This window comes from Pteronotus mesoamericanus, unplaced genomic scaffold, assembly GCF_021234165.1.
Source record: "Pteronotus mesoamericanus isolate MK-2021 breed Mesoamerican mustached bat unplaced genomic scaffold, CSHL_Meso_final contig_98, whole genome shotgun sequence".
Classification (NCBI taxonomy): Eukaryota; Metazoa; Chordata; class Mammalia; order Chiroptera; family Mormoopidae; genus Pteronotus; species Pteronotus mesoamericanus.
The window spans coordinates 8,503,308-8,526,466 of NW_026555295.1; the positions used below are offsets into that span (position 1 = coordinate 8,503,308).

At 37.9% G+C, this 23,159-nt stretch overlaps 1 protein-coding gene across 1 annotated transcript in view; it reads right to left on the minus strand.

The window, feature by feature from the left end:
* Positions 1-23,159, minus strand: part of COMMD1 (copper metabolism domain containing 1) — a 113,067-nt gene that overhangs the window by 62,866 nt on the left and 27,042 nt on the right. The window contains exon 2 of the mRNA XM_054586919.1: positions 14,063-14,344. Coding sequence (XP_054442894.1) covers positions 14,063-14,344 — 282 coding nt within the window. The remainder of the gene's footprint in view (positions 1-14,062; positions 14,345-23,159) is intronic.

Sequence of the window (23,159 nt, forward strand, 5' to 3'; positions counted from 1 at the left end):
AGCCAGAAAAAGATGTGCTATATGATTTCACTCATATGTGCAATCTAATAAACAAAATACACTAACAAATGAAATAGAAAGAGACCCACAGATAGAGAACAGACTCACAGTTGTCATAGGGGAGGAGGATTGTGAGGTTGAGTAAAAAAGTTGAAAGGATTAAGCAAAACAAAAACAAAAACAAAAAATTCAGACACACACGACAGCACTGTGATTACCGGAGGGGGAGAGGAGAGGGGGAAGGGGACACAGAAGAGAGTATGGGGGGAATAAATGGTGACAGAAGGATATTTCTGTTTTGTTTTAAAGAGCCTAAACCAATAGAAAGAGAGCAGTGAAGATGGCAGCATAGGTAAACATGGCTGGCCTCCCACAACCACATTAAAATTACAACTGAATTATAGAATAACCATCATTCACAACCATCAGAAATCGAGTTGAATGGAAGTCTGACAACAACAGAATTAAAGAAACCACATCCATCAAGAATGGTAGCAGGGGCAGAGACATAGAACAGGTTGGTCCCACATCCACGTGTGGTGGATAAAAATTCAAGATGAATATCTCAGGAGTGAGGAGCCAACACCAAGCCCACCAGCCCAGGGTTCCAGTGCCAGGTAGATAAGTCCCCATAACTTCCAGCTGCAAAAACCAGCAGGGATTGAGTCAGTGGAAGAAACTTCTGGAGTGCCAAGCAGTCCCTCTTAAAGAATCCATACACAGACTTACTCTGACTCACTCCATCTGAGCTCCAGTACTGGGGTAGCAGCTTGAAAGGCACCAGTGGCATACAGAGAGGAATTGAAGTGTCTGGCATCAAGGCAAGAACTAGGGGACAGCTTTCTCCCAGGCAGAAAGGTGGCCAAAGGCCACTGTCACTTTTCTGAACCCTCCCTGCAGAGAGCCACAGAGCCAGGAGGCTGGTGCCATATCTCAGATTCCATCAACCTGGCTAACACTGTTTGCCCTGCCCTTGAGATCCCCTGATGTGCCATTCCAACCAATTTACAGCTGTAACAATGGCTTTTCCATATGAATGGCTGGTCTTCACTCATGATTCACAACTTCCCATATTCTTTCAAACAAGCTACAGCAAGCCTCAGGGAGCCCCCAGCCTCTATCCTCTTGCTATATGGACCCAGGTACAGCACTAGAAGCAGCCAGCCTAGATTCACAGCTTGGCTTTGCCTGGGAATTTCTAAGCCCAGCACAAGTAGCAGCCAACTCAGATTGCTTTATGGCTCAGGCAGGGTGGCCCCAGGCAGAACACAGGAGGGGGCTGACCTTGGCCTGCACTACCTGGGAAACCCTAGGACATATGCACCCAGTGGACAGTTACACACCACATCAAAGCACTACCACCCTGCCCCTGCACAGCTGAAATATTCTCTCATGAAAAGCTGGGACCTACAGCCAAGATTGCTCTACCCAGCAAAGCTATCATTTACAATTGAAGGGCTTCCCAGACAAGTAAAGACTAAAGAAGTTCCTCATCACCAAGCCATTATTATACGAAATGTTAAAAGGACTTATTTAGGAAAAAGATCAAAACTATGAGCAATAAAACGTATATATAGAGAGAGAGATATAGATATATAGATAGATAGATAGATAGATCTCCACAATTGAATCTAAAAACAAACTAAGCAAACAAGCAGCACAGAAACAGAATCATAAATAAGGAGACTGTTTTGATGGTTGTCAGATGGGGGGTATAGGGGAATGGGTGAAGAGGTATGGTGATTAAGAAGTACAAATAGGTACTTACAGAAGAGCCATGGGGATGTAAAATACAGTACAGGAAATGGAGTAGCCAAAGAATTTATATGCATGACCCATGGACATGAACAATAGTATGGAGATTGCCTGAGGGAGTAGGGGATGCTGGGTGGGGCGGGGGGAGGTAAAAGGAGGAAAATTGGGACAACTGTAATAGCATAACCAATAAAATATAATTTTTAAAAATAGAGCAGCAAGAGGAAGTCTACAGGAGTATATTAGGTTCCATTAAACAACTCTCAATTTCAAAGAACACACTTTGGGCTTCGAAAAGTAGGTATAACTTTTACTTCTATGAGCAATGGTTTCCAAAACAGTCAAATCTGAAGTAGTTCATTTTAAGAACAAATTCACAAATCTACACATTCTGGGAAGTCTTTTTTTTTTTTTTAAGATTTTTATTTATTTTCAGAGAGAGGGGAAGGGAGGGAAAAAGAGAGGGAGAGGAACATCGATGTGCAAGAGAAACAATTGGTTGCCTCTTGCACACCCCCAACTGGGGACCTGGCCAGCAACCCCAAGCACGTGCCCTGAATCGAAATCAAACTGGCATTCAATCCACTGAGCCACACCAGCCAGGATCATCCTGGACAGTCTTTAATTAACTGCCAATCAATCATAAGCATATTCTGAGCATTTTCTTTTTATTTTTTTTCTTTTTAATCCTCACCTGAGGACATTCTTCTACTGCTTTTTAGGGAAAGAGGAAGGGAGAGAGAGAAACATCAATGCGAGAGAGAAGCATCAACTGGCTGCCTCTTGCATGCGCCCACACAGGGGATCAAACCCCTAACCGAGGTATGTGCCTCCATCAGGAGCCAAACCTGCAACCTTTCAATTACCCAACAACACTCCAACTGAGCCACACCGGCCAGAACTATTCTGAGTATTTTCTATATGTTCTCTGTAGGATATCAGACAATATGTGTCTAGTATCAGATAATTCCTACACTGAAAATTCTTAAAATTTAACTGGGAAAATAAGAAACCATATTGTGTAAAATCTTACAAATTATAAAGGAACATATAACTGTTAAACTGTGTTATACAAACTAAAGTGCCAGAAGACTACAAAAGGCAGACCACATAAAAGACTTCATTCAACCTCTATTTCATTCCATATACAAAAATTACCTCAAAAGGGATCAATGACCTAAATATAAAAGCTACATAGCAAGTAAATCTTCGTAACTCAGATTTGGCAATGGAGTCTTAGATTTGACATCAAAAGCATGAACAAAAAAAGAAAAAAATAAACTGAACTTCATAAAAATTTTAAACTTTTATACATCAAAAGCCAGTATCAAGAAAGTGAAAAGACAGCATACAGAATGGAAGAAAATATCTGTAAATCATATATCTGATAAAGGTTTAATATCAAGAATATATGAAGAAGTCTTAAAACTCAAGAACAAAAAGACAACATAATTTTTTTTTTTTAGAAAAAAAGATACTTTGCTTCTATGGTAGTGTTTTCAACCTTGAGCTTAATATAAAATCTAATATCATAAACTTTATGATATTAAAGATATTAACGTCTGACTCAAAGAGTTTATGTGAAGAGTAAACTGAAAAACTTTACATCAAATGCAGCATGTCAAATGAGGCAGTGCCACTGTCAATACTTCTTTGTTCCTGTACTCTTTGTTTCCCTAATCCATCAATGAGCCCCCTCTAACCTTGCTTCTTTCACAGAGTCTTTATTCATTTGCCCATTAAAAGTCTACACGTCTCCAAGTTCCATTCTTGGCCTTCCTTCTGCTCCTCAATAACAACTTGAATCAATGACCACTGAACAAATGCTCATGACTCTCAGACCTCTCTTTTTGCCAAGTCCACACCACTGAAACCCAGATTCAAATTTTCAAATTCCTAATAAACATTCAAGAACAATTCAACAAAATGGAACCAGAACTTTTGAAAATTCTCAATTTCTACAGACGCAAACAATATTAAAGTAAGAAATGGATTCTAAGGAAAGTTCGAATCCAAGGCACTGACCAAAAAAATAAGATCTAAAAGATGAGTTTGAGAGCATAACTATAAAATTCTTTGTTAGAATCTCAGAAAGCTCCAAGGTAGTGCCTTTGAGTACTATTTAGTCAGTCAAAGGCTTTCTAGATTTTAAAAGTATGACTCAGAGAATCTTTTAATCAAACACCAGAGACCTAACAAGCTAAAAGCTATTGTGCCTTAGCAGAATCCCAAGACATAAAATCATAAAATCATTTATTTAATAGAAAGTTTTTAAGTATGGTTTTTATCTAATGGGGTGAGTCCAAATAAGATTTATAGGAGATCCAGAAGTTTTTAAGAGAATTATATAGGCAGAAACACTGCCAGTTTGGACTGCAAGGAACAGAAACAGTACAAAATGATGAGTTCTGTGAACTAACAAACATCTATAGGCGGGAAGTAGGTAGAGGAAACTACTCAGCTGCAAATATAGCTACCTTTCATACACAGGAAAAGATAACTCAGAGTGTGGAATCAAAAGCCCAGGGTGCCCTAACTGGTATGGCTCAGATGGTTGGAGTGTCATCCCACAACTGAAGGGTTGCAGGTTCAATTCCCAGTCAAGACACATACCTAGGTTGTGGGTCCAATCCCCAGTCCAGTGGGTATGGGAGACAACCAACTGATATTTCTCTCTCTCCCTTCCTCTTTCTCTAAAAGCAATTTAAAAAATGTCCTCAGGTGGAGGGGCTGGGGAACAAAAGCCCAGGAAATGGATCTAAGAACCATGGAGAATTATTCCCAGACTTTGAATTTTAATTAAGGAACTACTTACCTGTGCCCAGTTGAATTTCAGAAGTGGTATGACATAATGATATCTTTGTGCCAGTATTTTCCCTCTTTTTGAACAATAGTGCCTATAGTAGTCATCTTATTCTTGCACAACCATTGTGTTCTGAGTATGTGGAGAGCAGATAAGTTGTCTCTTTAAGTTTCACAGGTTATCAGAGAGACAGATAATGTACTCAAGGAGCTGAAATTAAGGAACTACACACCTAATAAGTTTCATCCAAACCTACACTTGATTTAGATGATGACATCCTGGACTGTAAACTGATGTTATAAAAGAGAAACTTTCGCAGAGTATTGGGAGGGGGCAAGTGTATTTTGCATTGAGAGCAATGCCAATAATTTTAGCCAGAGAAAGTACTGTGGTGATTCAAAATATGTTCACAAATCCTTTGACACTTCCTTCAAGCAGGAGAGCCTAGCTCCCCTCCCCTTAAGTGTGGGCTGGACTTAGTGACTTATTTCTAACAATAATAAAGGAGTAACTTCCAAATAATAGAATAGGCAAAGGGAAAAACAGCAACTTTACAATGAAAAAACCTGATAAATACTACCTTAACATGTGATGAAGATTAACATCAACAGTCATGTTGTGTAGACTGTATCTTTCCCCTAACATGGTGTAAAGAGAAAGGAAGTTTACCTCTGTTGTCTTCTTTCCCAAAACTCACAACCCCAGCCTAACCATGAGAAAAGCAACATAACCCCAGATTAGGGGACATTCTAGAGGATATCAGGACAATATTCTTTAAGACTTATGGTGATGGCCCTAACCAGTGTGGCTCCACTGGTTGGATGTCGTCCCACAAAGCAAAAGGGTGACAGTTTGATTCCCAATCAGGGCACAAGCATGCAAGAGGCAACCAATCAATGTTTCTCTCCATCCATTCCCATCTCTCTAAAAATAAATAAATAAACTCTTTAAAAAAAAAGAAGGAAAAAGAAGAAGAAGAAGACTTATGGTCACAGAAAATAAGGAAAGATAAGAGACTGTCACAGACCAGAGGAGACTGGGGAGATATGACAACTAAATGTAATTTAGTTAGTTTCATTAGCAATTTAGTGGTACTCTGGATTGGATCCTGGAACAGAAAGAAAACATTAATGGCAAAATTGGTAAAATACAAATAAAATCTATAGTTTAGTTAGTAACAATATACCAATGTTAGTTTTTTACTTTTACAAATATACCATGGTAATGTAAGATGTTAAAAGGAAAAGCTAGATGAGCAGTACAAAGGAATTTGTACTATCTCTGCAATTGCTATGTAAATTTAAAATTATTCAAAAATTAATCCATAGGAAAAAAAATCATACCTATTTCAGAGGGCTGGTAAGAGGACTGAATGAGTTAATGCATAAATGTTTAGAACAGTGACTGGGGCATAGTGAGGATATAATAAATAATAGTTATTATTACTTTTATGTTAAATACTATTAGATATTTGCTAAATAGATAAAAACTAAATCATATGACAACAAACCAACAAGAGCTAGCTTCATTAATTCCGTACTTGTTATACTGTTCTATTCCTCATTATTTCCCACCAAAAATAAACTGTGACATATATTTACTTTTTTTAAAAAGAGCAGAAGTAGCCCTGACTAGTGTGGCTCAGTTGATTGGGTGCCACCTCTTAAAGCGAAGGGTTGCTGGTTTGGTTCCCAGTCAGGGCACATGCCTGGGTTGCAGGTTTGGTCCCTGGTCAGGGCACTTACGAGAGGCAACGGATCAATGTTTCTCTCCCTCTCATTCTCCCTCCTTTCCCCTCTCTCTAAAAATAAATAAATAAAGTTTTAAAGTAAAATAAAAAAGCAGAAGTAATGGTGTGCAAGTCAGAGATTAGGTCATATAAAGCACTGTGGTTTCATGCTTGCTTTTTCTCTATTGGATCACTCACTATAGAAGTAATCAGTTGCTATACACCATATTTTGCCTTGTATAATGTGCATTTTTCTGCCCAAATTTTTGATGGAAAAATAAGGGTGCGCATTATATACAAGTAGTACTAATTACATATCTATATAAATGTTTTCAATTCTCTTATTTATGCTTATGCATTAAACGTGTACCTCTAGAAAGCAATATTGATATCCATATGCAAAATGATACCCTGGAATATAATAATCATTGGCTATTACTGTACAATAGCCAATGAGTGAGCCTAGAGGCAGATCCTCCAGCCCCAGTCAAGGCTTGGGATGGCTGTAGTCCTGCCTGATAACTAGTACAGCTCAGGGGACCCTGAGCTAAAATCACTTAATTAAGCTGCTCCCAAATTCCTATGTGAGATAATAAATATTTGTTGTTTTCTACCCTTAATTTTTTGGAATATTTGTTATGTAGCAATAGATAACTAATATGTGGATTCTCTCCCTTAATAATTCATTCAAAAATTATCACACATCTACTTTAATATTTGAAGGCTTTAAGGGATACAAATATTAATGATAAATTGTAGGCTTCTTGAAGGCATTAACTAACAAGCCACTATAATGGACATACATTGGTTTTGTTTGTCCAACATACCTAATTCCTCTGAGAAATTCCTCACCTACTCCCTACTGTATCAGTTGTCAATCTACACCTTACCTTGCCCCTGATGAAAGGGCTGGGCAAATACTGCAAGCTTAAATTACCCTAACTCCTGTAAACAGTGACTTCTCCATGTGTAGCCAGGTATTCTGAGCTGGGACAACAAGAATCAGTCTTTAATCAATATACGTAAGTTGGGGAGAGATGGACCTCTTTCTACTGATATGGACCAGACAGCCATTACCTTACCTCAACAGGGTATAAGCTTATTTACAGAAAGACATGAACAGAGCCAGAGAGAGCCAAGAGCTGGAACCACACTGGGCTTCTTAAATATACTTGTATACCCCACTAACCCCCTTTTTAATTAAGTTAGACACTAATACAGGTGCTATGTTTTTTGTTTTAAATCTAAGTTGTATCAAATGCTAAAGAAAAGTTCAAAATATCCTGAGAATTTATATTATCAGATCCAGTTGAGATAACTGGGGAGAAATTCATAGTAGCAGCATGGACTCTGAAAGAGAGAGGATTTTGGCAAGTGAAAATGAGGATGGATAAAGAACATTCCAAGAAGCAACAGGAAAGGATATGCACATATGAAAAATACAGTACCACTTCGTTGAGTTGTATAATATCATTAGGTGATAGCTCATAGAAGCCTTAAATTATATTCTTAGAAGGCCAGGCTGTTTTCTCTAGATTAAGGGAATATGTAAGGAGGAGGTATCATAGAATGAGAGGTCTAATTCATTTTGTGATCAGTATTATTTAGGTGTCACCATTTTTAATAGCTTTATTAATTCCATTCATGCTTCTCTACTGTATCCACAAGATTTAGAAAATCCACAAACCGATTTATTAAAATTCATGCATACGTCCTCTATTATTCACTTTCTCTAATTTACCTAGGTTAATAATAAAATGATAAACCTGAAACTTAGCTTCCAAGTTTAGAAGTCCCACTTTCTGTTTCCCCAACTGAGAAATCATTTTTAAAAATCCATTCAAAAGTGCTAAGAATGTTCTTACACCATATACAAAAATTAACTCAAAACGGATCAAAGATCTGAACATAAGAGCTAAAACTATAAAACTCTTAAATTTCATGACATCAGATTTGGCAATGAGTTCTTAGATATGACACCAAAAGTGCATGAAACAAAAGAAAAAAGTATATATATTGGACTATATCAAAAATTTATATTTTTGTGCATTAAAGGATATTATCTAGAGAGTGAAAAGAAAAACCCACAGAATGTAAGAGAATATCTGCAAATCATATATCTGATAAGAGACAGATATTCAGGCATATATTAAAAATAACTACAACTCAACTATGACAACAAAAAACAAAAATAGAGAAAGGAATTGAATAGCCATTTCTCCAAAGATTACAAAAGGCTAATAAGCAATGAAAAGATGGTCAACATCACTAATTACTAGGGAAATTAATTCAAAACCACAATGAGATACCACTTCACACCCATTAGGATGGTGATTTATCTACATACACACACACAAACACAAAAGCCCAGAAAATAACATATGTTGACAAGAATGTACAGAAATTGGAACTCCCATGCATTGTCCAAAGAATGTAAAAATGGCATAGTCACTGTGGAAAAGTTTGGCAGTTTCTGAAAAATGTAAACATAGGATTACCACATGATCCAGCAATTCCACTTCTATGTATATACAGAAAAGAATTAAAAGCAGGGACTCAGACATGTGTACATCCAAATGCACAGTAACATTATTCATAATAATGAAAAAGTAAAAACAATTCAAATGCCCATCAGCATACTAACAGATAAAGAAAAGGTTGTATAAACATACAGTATGATGCAGCCTTTAAAAGGAATAAAATTCTGACACATGCTACAACATGGATAATTCTAAGATATTATGCTATGCAAAATAAGCCAACATAACAGGACAAATAGTGTATGATTCCACTTATATGAGGTGCCTAAAATAGGCAAATTCACAAACACATAAAGTAGACAGAGGTTACCAGCGGCCAGAGAGAGGTGGGAATAGGGAGTTACTATTTAATGGGTACAGAGTTCCTGTTTGGGATGATGAAAAAGTTCTGGAAATTGAGAGCAGTGATGTTTACATAATATTGTGAATATACTTAATACAACTGACTGTACACTTAAAAATGGTTAAATGTTATATACGAGATATTTTACACGTAAAAAACAAGTGCTAAGAATGGGCTTGGGCCAGAGGCCTTCTACATGCACCTTGGCAGTAGAGCAGTAGCATGGAATGAAGCCCACAGCCAACCAGCCAGTACACAAATACTAGACAAACACAAACAGTTTCAACATTGCTGGGCAAGATGTACTGTCACCCTGAGTTTAGCAAAAAGCACTGGCATTCAAATATCGTTTCCAACTCCTCTTAAAGCTTGGTTTCCTGGCTTCCTCTCAATCACCCCCATCTGTTCCCAAGAACAGAACCAGAGAGCCAGAACAGCAAAAATCTGAAAGAAGTCCAAAACTAGGGGCTGCCCATTGGCAGGTTACTAGTCAGAAGCTAAGGACTTTAGCTCTGCCAAAGCCCTGCTCTCAGAGGGTCAACAAGTTGGAAAAGACACCTGTATCTTTCTCCGCTTCTTTAAATCGTTTTTATTGGAAGTATAATATACATACAGAAAAGGGTACAACATAAGAAAGATTTCTTATGCCTATGAGGAAAAATTTAAGCTCAATAAACTCAAATGCGTCTCTATAAATTGAGTTTAAAAATAAAATTACTTCAGCATAAACAGCATTTTCTTAACTGCCAAATGTTAAATAATGTCTTTTGACTTATTTTTTTTCCCAAATGGGAGGGCTAATTATAGCTATCAAAGAACTGAAGTTGCATATTAGATGGTCAATTTAGCAATGAAATTGTTCAAGACTAGGATTACCAATTATACTAACATTCATGCAAAAAAAAAGTTATCACCAATTCCTTACTTTCTTTCATTCTTCCACATCCCTTCCAATTCATCTTAAAGTAATTCATCTACATTCAAAACATTTCTTCTATCTGCTTACTTCTCTCCACTCTGACTGCTAAAATTATTTCCATCTACCTTGCTAATATTATTTCATCTAAACCACTTCAATAGCTCCCTCTATGTGCTTTCCTGGCTTCACTTTTTTTTCTTTTGGCACAATACTGATTTTTATTAGTTATCCCTAGGCTTGAAAAACAAATTTTGAGACATTACGATAAAATTTAAAAAGAAATGGAATTCTCATAATTGTGGAAAAGAGGTGAAAATGTAGAATGGAGATTGTCCAAAGCCCCATTTTGAACATAACGCTATTTTGAAGTGGAGTATTAATTTTGGTTCTATTCATCTGGGATACTTAACCTTGTTAAGGGAATGAAGAATGAAGTTTTTTGATTTTTATCTTGAGATCCCATTTTACCTAACTACTATCACACAGAGATTTAGAAGTGAAAGAGAGTTGCTTTTAACATGCAAATAAACAACTTCAACCTTGCTGATTTTTTTCCCTGTGATCTTAGTACCATGGCTTCATTTTTGACTATATTATAATCCATTCTTAACCTGTGAATCAAAGTAATCCTGTGCAAACATAAATGACACTGCATGACGCCCTGTTTGAACCCTCCAATGGTTTCCTATGATACTTAGAATAAAAATCCAAATTTCTTACCAACGCCAACTTCTTGCCTTTGCTCTTCCCTCTGCCTGTATTTTGTGCTCCCAGATCAGCCTGCCTCCTTAGAGAAGCCTTCCTCACTCAAACTAAAGTGGCAGCCCCTTACTCTGAGGTGGGGTCTGGGCATTCACAATTTTTTAAAGCTCTCAGGTAAGTATGATATGTAGTGATGCTGAAAACCACTGCATTAAATGAAAAAGGCATCTTGCCTTGTGCTGCAACAGTTTTTCTGCCAACTTACTTCTTGCTACTTCTTACTGCCTATGGGCTGAAAAACTGAAAAACCAACACATAGAAAGTGGTTAAAATAAAAAAGAAATGGCAATCATCAGGAACCTGTACTAAACCACTGCCAATGGTCACACCTACAAGTAACATGCAAGAGTTTTGTTTATAAGTAGTACTGCACATACCAACTTTTTGACTGTTCATGACCCTCAGCTCAAAATGAGAGAATTGAAGTTGTCAGAGAAATCAAATGTAAATGTTACCTCCTCAGAATTGCCTTCCTCAACTTCCTGGGTAAAGAGAGCCATTCCTTCTCCTGAGATTTGATAAGGCTCTTCAATCTCCGATATATTTTCTTACACTAATTACTATTTTTCTTTTACTGTCAGCTCCATAAAATAAGGGACTTGTCTGTATTGTTTAATGATGTATCCCCAACACCTACACAGTGCCTGGTATCTGGTAGATGCTTAGTAAATAGTGAATTAAGTGGTTCATTTATTCATTCAACAAATATTTACTGAACACCATTTGCCAGGCAGCATCCAAGATCCTGCCTGGCAAAGACCATAAGGATATAGCAGTGAACAAAACAGCAAAAAATTTGCCCCCCCTTATATGCTAATGTGGAGCACGGGGAAGATTAATAACTAAAACAAAATACAGTTGACACCTGAACAATGTGGGTGTTACAAGTGTCAAGCATCCCCTCTCACGCATAACTTTTGACTCCCCCAAAACTTAACGACGGTCTCCATATCTGCAGAGGATTGGTTCTAGGGCCCCCTATAGATATCAAAATCCTTGGGTGCTCAAGTACCTTATATAAAATGGTATAGAACAATGTATAAAGTTGGCCCTTCACATCTGTGGATTCCCAACCATGGATTCAAAATCCAGGGACATGGAGGGCTGACTATATATTTACTGAAAAAAAATGCAGGTGTATGTGGCCCCATGCACTTCAAAATTGTGCTGCTTAAGGGTCAACTGTATATAACATGCTAGGTAGTAATAAATAGCATAAAGAAAAAATAAAGCAGAAAAAAATTAATCTGTGATAACAAAAAGTAGTTTAGTAGTTGCCGAGGGATTGAAGTAAAGAGGGGGATGGACTGTAAAAGGGCACAAGGAAACTTTTAGGGGGTGACAGACACTGTCTTTTGGTTTCAAAAGAAGTATATACCATCTGCTATACCTCCTCAGGCAAGAGAAATAAAAGAAATAATTAACAAATGGGACTATACCAAACTAAAAAGTTTTGCACAGCAAAAGAAACCATCAACAAAATAAAAAGCCAACAAAATGGGAGAACCATATTCGCCAATACATCTGATAAGGTGTTAATATCCAAAATTTAAAAAGACCTAATAAAACTCAATACCAAAAAACAAAAAATCCAATTAAAAAATGTGCAAAGGACCTGAATAGACACGTCTCCAAAGAGGACATAGAGATGGCCAATAGACTTATGAAAAGATTCTCAACGTCACAAATCATCAGAGAAATACATATTAAAACCACAATGAGGTATCACCTTACACTGATCAGAATTGCTATCATCAATAAATCAACAAACAAGTGCTGGCAAGGATGTGGAGAAAGGGGAACCCTTTTGCACTGTTGGTGGGAATGCAGACTGGTGCAGTCACTATAGAAAGCAATAGAGAGAGAGACAAAGAACTAAAAATGGAACTGGCTCTAAAAATGGAACTGGCTTATGACCCAGAGGTTTCTGCTTCTGGGAATTTATCTGAAGAAATCTGAAACATTAATTTGAAAGAACATAAGCACCACTATGTTCATCGCAGCATTATTTACAATTGCCATGATATGGAAGCTATAATAAAGAATGAATAGCCTATACAAATTACTGGTGAAATACCTAAGTGTACTTATCACACATTGCTAATCTGCCAGACTTTTGGTCTAGAAACAAAAGAAGGAAAGCCATAAAACATAATGATTAAGAGAATGGACTTTAGGGTTAGACAAACCAAAGTCAAAAAAAGGCAATTAGCACTGTTTTACAATAACTGAATAAAAGATTCTACAAATGTATTTTGAAGAAGAATTATATTTTAAAAAAGGAATTATATTTTAAATTAAAATGAAAGTTATTATGGAACTATAGACACTGGAAAACCCTAAGAATCTCAAGATGAGAGAATATATGAGGAAACGTGCCAGCTAAAAAGTACTCTCATCATTAGAAGAATACATTCCTACTATAGGATGTAACAGTAACACATATTTCATTATTTACCTGAAAATGCATCTGATTTGCTAATTCAGTATTCTGGGTTTTCTCTTCCTAATTACAAGTTGCTACTTTTTTCCCCAAAAGACATACACACCAGGTCATTAAAAGTCTGATCTGGCAGTCTTCTGGAACACAAACCAAATGACTTCAAGAAAAACCAGGTAGGTGCTAAAATCATTTGCTGTAATGACTGTAAGAAAAAGCAGCAGTGTCATGTAAATAATCAAGGTCAAATTAAAAATTACTTGTGGGCTCAAGGACAGAGGTAGCACACTTAGGGTCTTTAGTAACAATACATTAGAGTACTTAAGATACACTGTCTCCTATACCTGACTGCCTATAATAATGACTAAGTGAGATAGTTTTGTTCTATGTTGTTTAATTGCAATTCCTGGTCTTTATTTAGCATCTCTATTGTTGCCTTTAGAGATTCTGACCAAATGCCAAGAATTCTGAGGCTGAATGAAAATGGAGTAGTGGCCAATTTCTGTACTCTCACCTTATTGACCCATTTTGTTCTTCTGTGATAGCTGCCAGGACCCCAAAGCTGGTGTCCAGACTCTATATACAACTGGCAGTATCCAAATTTTTAGATGATTCCATCTCTGAAGTGAGATTCTAGGAAACAGGGTCTTTTCCCATTATTCTCACTATTTCTGCAAAGATGACTATTACATAAAACCAATTTGAATGTATTTCTAATATGTTAAGGAAAAATATAGGTCACAAAATGAAATTTATTGAAGTTGAACTCACCTGTCCTCTTTTCCCTATTTCCAGCTCCATTATGGCAACAGGGGTGTGTATCTGAGCTGAGTGCCTCGACTGTGATTTGCCATCAACTCTCCAGCTCAGGCTCCGAAGCCCACTGTCCCAGCGGCTCTGGTTTATGAGGCTTTCTCGGATCTTTGTCTTATGACTCTTCCAGAATTTAGAAATGACAGCAGCTTGATCAGATGTGATCCCTCCTTGCTTTTTGGTTTGAGCGGTCAAGAATGCCTCTAGCTGGTTGAAATCCATGTCTGCAGATGCAATAGACTATAAGGACAGAAAAAGTACTACATTTGAATTTGGTATATAACTAGAAACAGGTAGCTACTTAACTAAAGATCATATTTTGAGTGACTCATAATCCATGAGTGAGCTTTCACAAAAGGGTTATCAAAGGACAGTAATGAGAAAAAACTCTTCATAAGTACAAAAATATTCCCTTTGTAAATATCAAATATCAGAAAAGCTCCTGTTAAAACTTCCATGTCACACAAATTCTATATCAATAAATACAATCTAATTTTTAAATATCCAGTACTATGGTGGGGGAATAATGAAATAATAATTTAAAAATAAATTATGAGAATAAAATTACTTAGCTCTCTGATGAAATCTGACATCATTTCACAGTGCCTAATAGTCAGGCTTGGTTTAACATACCATAACTATATGATGCCTTATTAATAATAAGCCCTAAGTAAATTTTGTTAAATGAATGCATTATTTTAGCTTTGTAGTCCATCTTCAGCCAAATAGCTTACTCACAGTAATATTACTCCTAAACAGTGGCCTTAAATGACATACTATATCAGGTGGATTTAACTGACATCTTCAGAGCATTTCACCCCAAAGCAGAATAATATGCATTCTTTTCAAGTTCACATAGAACATTTTCTAGGATAGGACACATATTAAAACAAAAAAATTCACAATAAATTTAGGAATATTGATATCACATCAAGCATATTCTCTGACAACATGGTATGAAACTAGAAATCTATTACAAGAAAAAAACTGGAAAACACACAAAGACATGGAGGCTAAATAACATGTTACTCAACAATGAATCAGTTAACAATGAGATCTAGGAAGATCAAAAGATATGTTGAAACAAATGAAAATGAGACCGCAACAACCAAAAATTTAAGGGATGCCAAGAAATCGGTCCTAAGAGGGAAATTTATAACATTACAGGCCTATCTCAAAAAACAAAAAAAAAAAACTCAAATAAACCACCTAACTTGACACTTAAAGGAACCTGAAAAAGAACAAGCAAAGCCCAAAGAGAGTAAAAGGAAGGAAATAATAAATATCAGAGCAGAAATAAATGACTCTTAAAAAAATACAAAATATCAATGAAACCAAGAGATGGTTCTTTAAAAAGATAAACAAAACTGATAAAACTTTAACCAGACTCATCAAGAAAGATACACATGGCCCAAATACAGTCAGAAATGAAAAAGAAGTAACAACAGACTCCACAGAAATACAAGGGATTGTAAGAAAATAGTACAAACAACTATATGCCAACAAACTGGGCAATATGGACAAAAATAAATTTCTAGAAATATACAGCCTTCCAAAACTGAACCAGGAAATAACAGACAATCTGAACAGATTACAACTACTGAAATTGAAGCAGTAATCAAAAAATTCTGAACAAACAAAAGCCCCTCATCAGGTATCTTCACAGGTGAATTTTACCAAACATCTAAAGAAAAACTAACACCTATTCTTCTCAAACTTTCCAAAAATTTCAAGAGGAGGGAAGACTCCCATGTTCTAGGCCAATATCTCTGATGAATGTAGATGCTAAAACCCTGAATAAAATATTAGCAAGCCTGATCTAGCAATACATCAAAAAGATCATACACCATAATGTAATGGAGCCACCGCTCCCCAGAAATGGGGAGGAGGTAGGAAGCGCCAAGGTCCATGCATGCTTTGCGCCACAACTGGGGCTACCCACACTGACTCAGCAGAATGAGGTGTATAGCGTATAAGCTAGGAAGGTGATTTAAGGGATGCAGATCCTCTCTCACCAACTTTCAGTACATGGGGGATTCTGGGGAGCAGCCTTTAAAGCAGAGCAGGGAAAATGCCAGTGCTTTGCTGTCCCCTCCCCTCACTGGTCTGCTGGCCACCAAGGGCTCAGACTTCTGAACTTGTGGACCTTGGAGGAGCCTAGTGGTCTGGAAGCGCACCCTGTGCTACTCCGTGAACTCTCCAGGGCCTTGCCTGGCCAGGAGGCAGCGTGACCAGGCGCCAAGCTTTGCACCCCTCCCCAACAAGGAAAGCCTGACAGCAGCTACCCTCTGGCCACCCACACACAGATTCCTCCAGCACAGGCCCGGTTATCAGCAACTCCTGCTGTCACTGACACTGCTCCACTTGCTCCAACCCTGGCAGGGCATCAGACCCACCACATGGAATGCAGGAAGGTGCTTTGCACTCAGCCAGCCTCGGAAGCCACATGTCCCCACAGCTGACGCTGCAGGACGAAGCCCCCATGCACATCTGCCACAGCAGGCAGCAGCTGCCCTGACCAATCCTGGAAGCTGCTCGGCTAGGAGCAGCGTTGCATAAGCAAGCTGATGCCAGAGAGACGGGGAACACGTCCTGGACAGGGAGATAGAAGCTAAGGAAGAAGAAGTGTGCCAGGAGTGGGACTTCAGCTGGCCAGTGTGCACTGACTCCAAAGGACACCTGGAGCAGACTGTGACCAGAAAGCTGCTGCAAAGCAATGGTGACTTTGGCATCAGAGAGAGGCAAAATTGGAGCTAGAGAGATGGAAACCCGTTTGAGTAACAACCTTGGGCTACAGATAAACAATAATGGGAACTTCTGGTCATGGATTTAGACTTTAATCTTCCTAAGGATGACTGGTTTTCTCTGCTCTGTGTATGAGGCTGGCTCGGAGCAGGCATGTTCCCCATTTTCCTCAAAATGAGTACCCTGTTAATAAAAAACTATTTCCTTCCCTACAAATCTTCATGTTATACGTGTACATGGCAACAAGCCACTGAGTGAAGGCTGCCCTGTTACAACAATCAAGTGGGATTTATTCCAGGGGTGCAAGGTTGGTACAATATCTGCACATTAATAAACCACATAAATACAATGGAACATTCAAACCACATGATCATATCAATAGATGCAGACAAAGCATTTGATAAAACCCAACGCCCATTTATGACAAAAGCTCTTTGCAAAGTGAGAATAGAGGAAACACCTCAATGTAATAAAGGCCATATATGACAAAGCCACAGCCAACATCATACTTAGTGAGCAAAAAATACAAGTATTTCCCTTAAGATTCAGAGCTAGATAGGAATGTCTGCCTTCACCACTCTTAATCAACATAGTAGTGGATTAATACTAGACAAGAAAAAGGATTAATAGCTATCCAAATTGGAAAGGAAGAAGCAAAACTGTCATTATTTGCAAATGACATGATACTGTATATAGAGAACCCTAAAGATTCCACAAAGAAACTACTAGAACTGATAAATGAATTCAGTAATACAAAATAAATGTCCTGAAATCAGTTGCATTTCTATACACGGAAATGAACTAACAGAAAGAGAAAGTAAGATAACAATCCCATCCACAATTGCTTCAAGTAAAATAAAATATCTACGAATAAATTTCACCAAGGATGTAAAAGACCTATAGTCAGAAAATTATGACACTGAAGAAAGAAATTGAAGAAGACACAAATAAATAAAAGCATACACTGTATTCATGGATAGGAAGAAAAGACACCATTAAAATGTCCATATTATCCAAAGCAATCTATAGAATCAACACAATTCCCATCAAGATACCAGTGGCATATTTCACAGACTAGAAAAAATATTTCAAAAACTTATATGGAACAACAAAGGGCCCTGCATAGCAACAGTAGTCCTGAGAAAGAAGAGCAAAGTTGGTGGAATCATGGTACCTGATATCAAACTATAGTAACCCATAGTAACCAAAGTAACCAAAACAGCATGGTACTGGTATAAAAAGAGATGTACAGATCGATGGAACAGAATAGAGAGCCCAGAAATAAACACTGGACAAAGAAGGCAAGAAAATACAATGGGGTAAAGACAGTCTCTTCAATAAATGGTATAGGAAACACTGGACAGATATGTGCAAAAAAATAAAACTAGACTACCTTCTTACACCATACACAAAAATAAAATGGATTAAAGACTTAAATGTTAGATTTGAAACCATAAAAATCCTAGAAGAAAACACAGACAATAAAATCTCAGACATTTCTTGTAGCAATATTTTTTCTGATGTCTCCTCAGGCAAAGGAAACAAAAGGAAAAATAAACAAATGGGTCAACATCAAAGGAAACCATCAACAAAATGAAAAGACAAGCCACTGAATGGGAGAACATATTTGTCAATGATACATCTGATAAGGGATTAATATCCAAAATTTATAAAGAACTTATAAAACTCAACACCACAAAACAAACAATCCAATTAAAAATGGACAAGGATCTGAATAAACCCTTTTCCAAATAGGACATGCAGATGGCCAACAGACATATGAAAAGATGTTCAATGTCACTTATCATCAGAGAAATGCAAATTAAACCCACAATAAGATATCACCTCACACCTGTCAGAATGGCTATCATCAATAAGTCAACAAACAAGTACTGGCAAGGATGTGGAAAAAAGGGACCTCTAGTGAACTGTTGGTGAGAATGAAGATTGGTGCAGCCACTAAGAAAAGCAGTATGGAGTTACCTCAAAATTTAAAAAATGGAACTGTCTCATGGCCTAGTGATTCTACTTCTGGGAATATATCCAAATAAACCTGAAACACTAATTTGAAAGACTATATGCACCTATATGTTCATTGCAGCATTCTTTACAATAGCCAAGATTTGGAAGCAAGCCAACTGTCCTTCAGTGGCTGAGTAGATTAAAAAAACTGGTATATTTACAAAATGGAATAATACTCAACAATAAAAAAATTAAAAAAATTCTTACCCTTCATGACAACAGTGGATGGACCTAGAGAGTATTATGCTAAGCAAAATAAGCCAGTCAGAGAAAAACAAGTACCATATGATTTCACTCATATGTGGAAATAATGAACAAAATGAACTAGTAAGCAAAATAATGAGACAGGCTCCTAACAGAGAGCAGGCTGTTGGAGGGGTTGGAGGACTGGGTTGGGGGATGGAGGATTAAGCAAAAAAGTAAAAAAAATCCCTCAAGGACAGGATCAACAGTGTGGTAACTTCCAAGGCGGGTGGGGCAATGGGAGGTGGAGAGAATACAGGGAGGGGAGGGGAGGGAGGATAAATGGTGACAGGAGAAAACTTGACTTGGGGTGGTAAATACATAATACAGTGTATAGATGATGTTGTGGAATTTACACATGAAGCCTGTATTTGTCAACCAGTGTCACCTCAATAAATTCAATAAAAAGGAAAAAAAACCTTCACAAATTTATTGGGTTTTGTTAAAAAAGTATAAAAAGATGGCTGATTTATCATTTCTGAGCACATCATTCATTATTATCCCATGTCCACATATTTAGTTTTCTCCTGTTAGTCTGGTCTTGTGCCAATTTTATATTATAGGGTTTGGGGTTTTTTTGTTTGTTTGTTTTTTCCACTACCATTTATCGTGCCAATTTTATTAGTGCAGCCATAAGAATTTAAGAATGGTAGAGAGAATTTTCCCACTTCCTGACACTTAATAACTCAAAAAGTTTATTTCTTTTAAAAAACTGAAGCACAGATTAAATTACTTGCTCAAGATCACAAACTGTGAATCTAATCTAGTTAGCATAGTTCCCTGTCTGGATTCTCAGCTTCTGTACTATACTGCCTGTTATTCCAGGGGTCAGTATTTAAGGCACTAGTACTTGGAGTTGGGGGAGGGGGGGGAAGATAGGAGGTTTAGAAAAGATTAATGAATTAATATATGTAGAGCACTTAAAATAGTGCCTAGAATGTAGTAAGGACTATATAAGTGTTAACTGTTATAGACCACTTATTCCACAGAAAACTATCATGGTTGCTATGTAGGGGGAAAGAGAAGAGAGGTTCCATGGATCAAATAAGTTTGAGAAACCCTGAGTCAAAGAAAGTTAAACATGTTTCTTTATGCAGAATGTCTTAGTGTAACCTGGTAGCATGTGGTCTGGCCACTTTGTCACCGTGTATACACATAACACAAACATTTGTGGAAGGAAACAGGTTTTTATTAACAGGGTTCCCAATTGGGCTGGGGTGGGGAGGCACCTGGGAGCACTCCTGCCTGAACTCTTCTCTTCCAAAAGACACAGAACCTCCCTTGCTCTCAAAAAGATCACAAATCACAGTCATGCCCCAAAGTTCCCCGTTATTGCTTATCTGTCCTTTTGGAGCTAAAGCCAGCCACACAAACAGGTCTCCATCCTCTCTGGGGTGTGCACTTGTGGGTTTCAGAGTTGCCATCGTCTCACAGCAGCGCGCACGCGCTCTTTCTCTCGCTCTCTCTCTCTCTCTCATGGTCTGCACTGTGCTGCCAGATCACTCCAGACAGTTGTGCAAGGGAAGGTCCATGCACAAGGAACTTCCCAGCTCGTGCCTCCGTATGCTGCTCTCAGTCTCTATTCACTGCTCTCAGGGCAAGAGAGAGGAAGCAGTCCAGCACCCGTGTGCTGTGCTGCACTGGGTCGTAGCATCCCAAAGGTTGGAGCCCAGGTGAGGCACGTGTCCTAGCATGGGACTCTTGTCTCTGGGGACCTGACTTCCAACCACGCAGAGCTTAAGCTCCAGGTAGGCCTGGCATCTGCCAGTCCCACAAGCATACCCACCTGTGCAGGGCAAAGCAAGAGCCCAAGAAGCCAAGAGTGCGAGAGAGTGAGCTTCTGCCCACCTGCTGTTTAAAAGTCTTCTCCCAGAATTCCATGAGCCCCATGAGCCAGTGGGAGTGTCCAGTTTTTCAACCAAGGAGGGCCAGTGTTGGCCGTATTTGCCTTTGCCCATCTTCTGGCTGCCATGTTTAGCAAGGGGGCAAAGTCTCCAGTCATACATGCTCCCTTCTCCTGAGTCACCAGTTGCTCAGCTGCCTCAGGCAATGCATGTTGGCTTGTTTACAGTTGGTAGTTGCCTTCATTTACAGTTTGCCTCAAGCAATCTCTCTGCTGCAGGGTCCCCTCCCTTTGGAAAAGGCAGGCTGCTTCAATCTGCTACCTAGGCAGCTGTGTCCAAGTTCCCTGCCTTCTCCTGGCAGGAGGGAGAGGAGCCTCTTGAGATGGATTGGGGTTCCCCTTGACTGGGATCTCCCTCATTCTCCAGCTATCTCTGGTCCAACCTACCCATTACATTAGTGTTTTTATTATGTTAATACCCATCGTCAAGAAAGGAATATTGTATGCGGCATTTTCCAATCTTAACCGATCATTAAATGCTTTAAAAAAAAATAACTTGAGGGACTGATATTCTGTGGACTAAACTTTGGGATCCTTTGATTTATGAAGAAAATGAGTCCTCCAAAATAAGGCTACATTTCATCTAAATAGTCTGAAAAGGATTCAAACAATGAATCCATAACATTTTGGGGATAAATATAATATTCCTTTTCAAAGGTTTTTTTATCAGTCTAACAAATAATCTTTAAGAAAAATGACTTGAGAGAAAAACAGTGAATTGTTGTCCCATTTATTTATACATTCGTTAGCTGACTCTTGTATGTGCCCTGACCAAGTATCAAACCTACAACCTTGGCCTATCAGAATGATGCTCTAACTTACTGGGCTACTCAGCCGAGGAAATTAGTCTTTTTGAAGTTTGCTAACATAAGACTACCAGCTCTGTCTCTTCCTTCTCCAAGACTGAGTATCATGAGATCTCATGTCCTCTACCTAAGATTCAAGCCTCTTCTTTCCTAGCTGAGAATCATGAGAATCCTCCTCCCTGCTAAGAGTAAGTCAATCCACTCCTCTGCACCCCCTCCACACACACAAAAGGTTTCCTATAAAAAAGAAAAACATTAGGTTGGCTAAAAAGTCCGTTTAGTTTTTTCCATAAAAGACAAGACACATTTTTCATTTTTACCAATAATTTTATTGATTTGGATATTTTGAGGACATTGGCTATCTCCTGCTATTGGCTTCTAAAGATGATAGAGGCCAGGGGTGCTAATAAACATCTTCCAATGCATAAGACAGCCCCAGAGCAAAGAATTACTTGGCCAAAATATCAACAGTGCCAAGAAACTTCAAAAACCACTTTTGACACGTTCGATCAGTCGCAGCACCTTCTCTGTACACTGCACAAATCTTTTTTTACATTTCTCTTGTGTTTTTACTATTCTTGAAAAAAAGCATAATACACTGAAAATGCTGCATATCTTCTTCTATCTTCAGTATTAAAATGGCTGCCCCCAAAACACCAATTTAATGTTTTTTTAAATGCATGCTGATATGACAGCTGTCACAATACAGTTTAACAAAATTGTTTTTGAATGAAGTTAAGGACAACTAAGCACTACTAGAGTTATCATATGGAAAACCCTAAACGAACTTTTTGGCCAACCCAATATAATTTTGATGTTCTAATAAGGAATTGGGGTGGTAATCCTCACCCTCTAACTGGTAAGCACACTCCTTCTTCCCTCCTGGAATGCAGTTCTCACAATAGCAAAATTTTTATTTCTAATTTTGAATCTGTGGTCTTTTTCTCTTATAACATGACTTAGCACACTGCTGACATAATTTGTTTTCAAGTCTTATTCTTGCTTTCTTTGAGGATAACACAATCCAGGAAAACATTTGTCAAATTTCAAAGGAACCTAAAAGACTTTAAAAAATTTTAAGACTAGAAATCACTGAACAATCTGAATTACAGGCCTATACAGTATGGTAATGTAGGCATCATTATTGTCTTAAATATACAAAGTCATTAAACTCCATGGTAGCCTACATTCCATTTCTTCTCAAATCTCCCTATTTCTGGAATATAATCAAACAATGAGTAAAATATTACTAAGTTTAAGAAGAGATTTTGTAAATGTGTATCTAACAAAAACAAATGTCACAAAGACTTCATAAATGGCCTGGATTATAACTAAA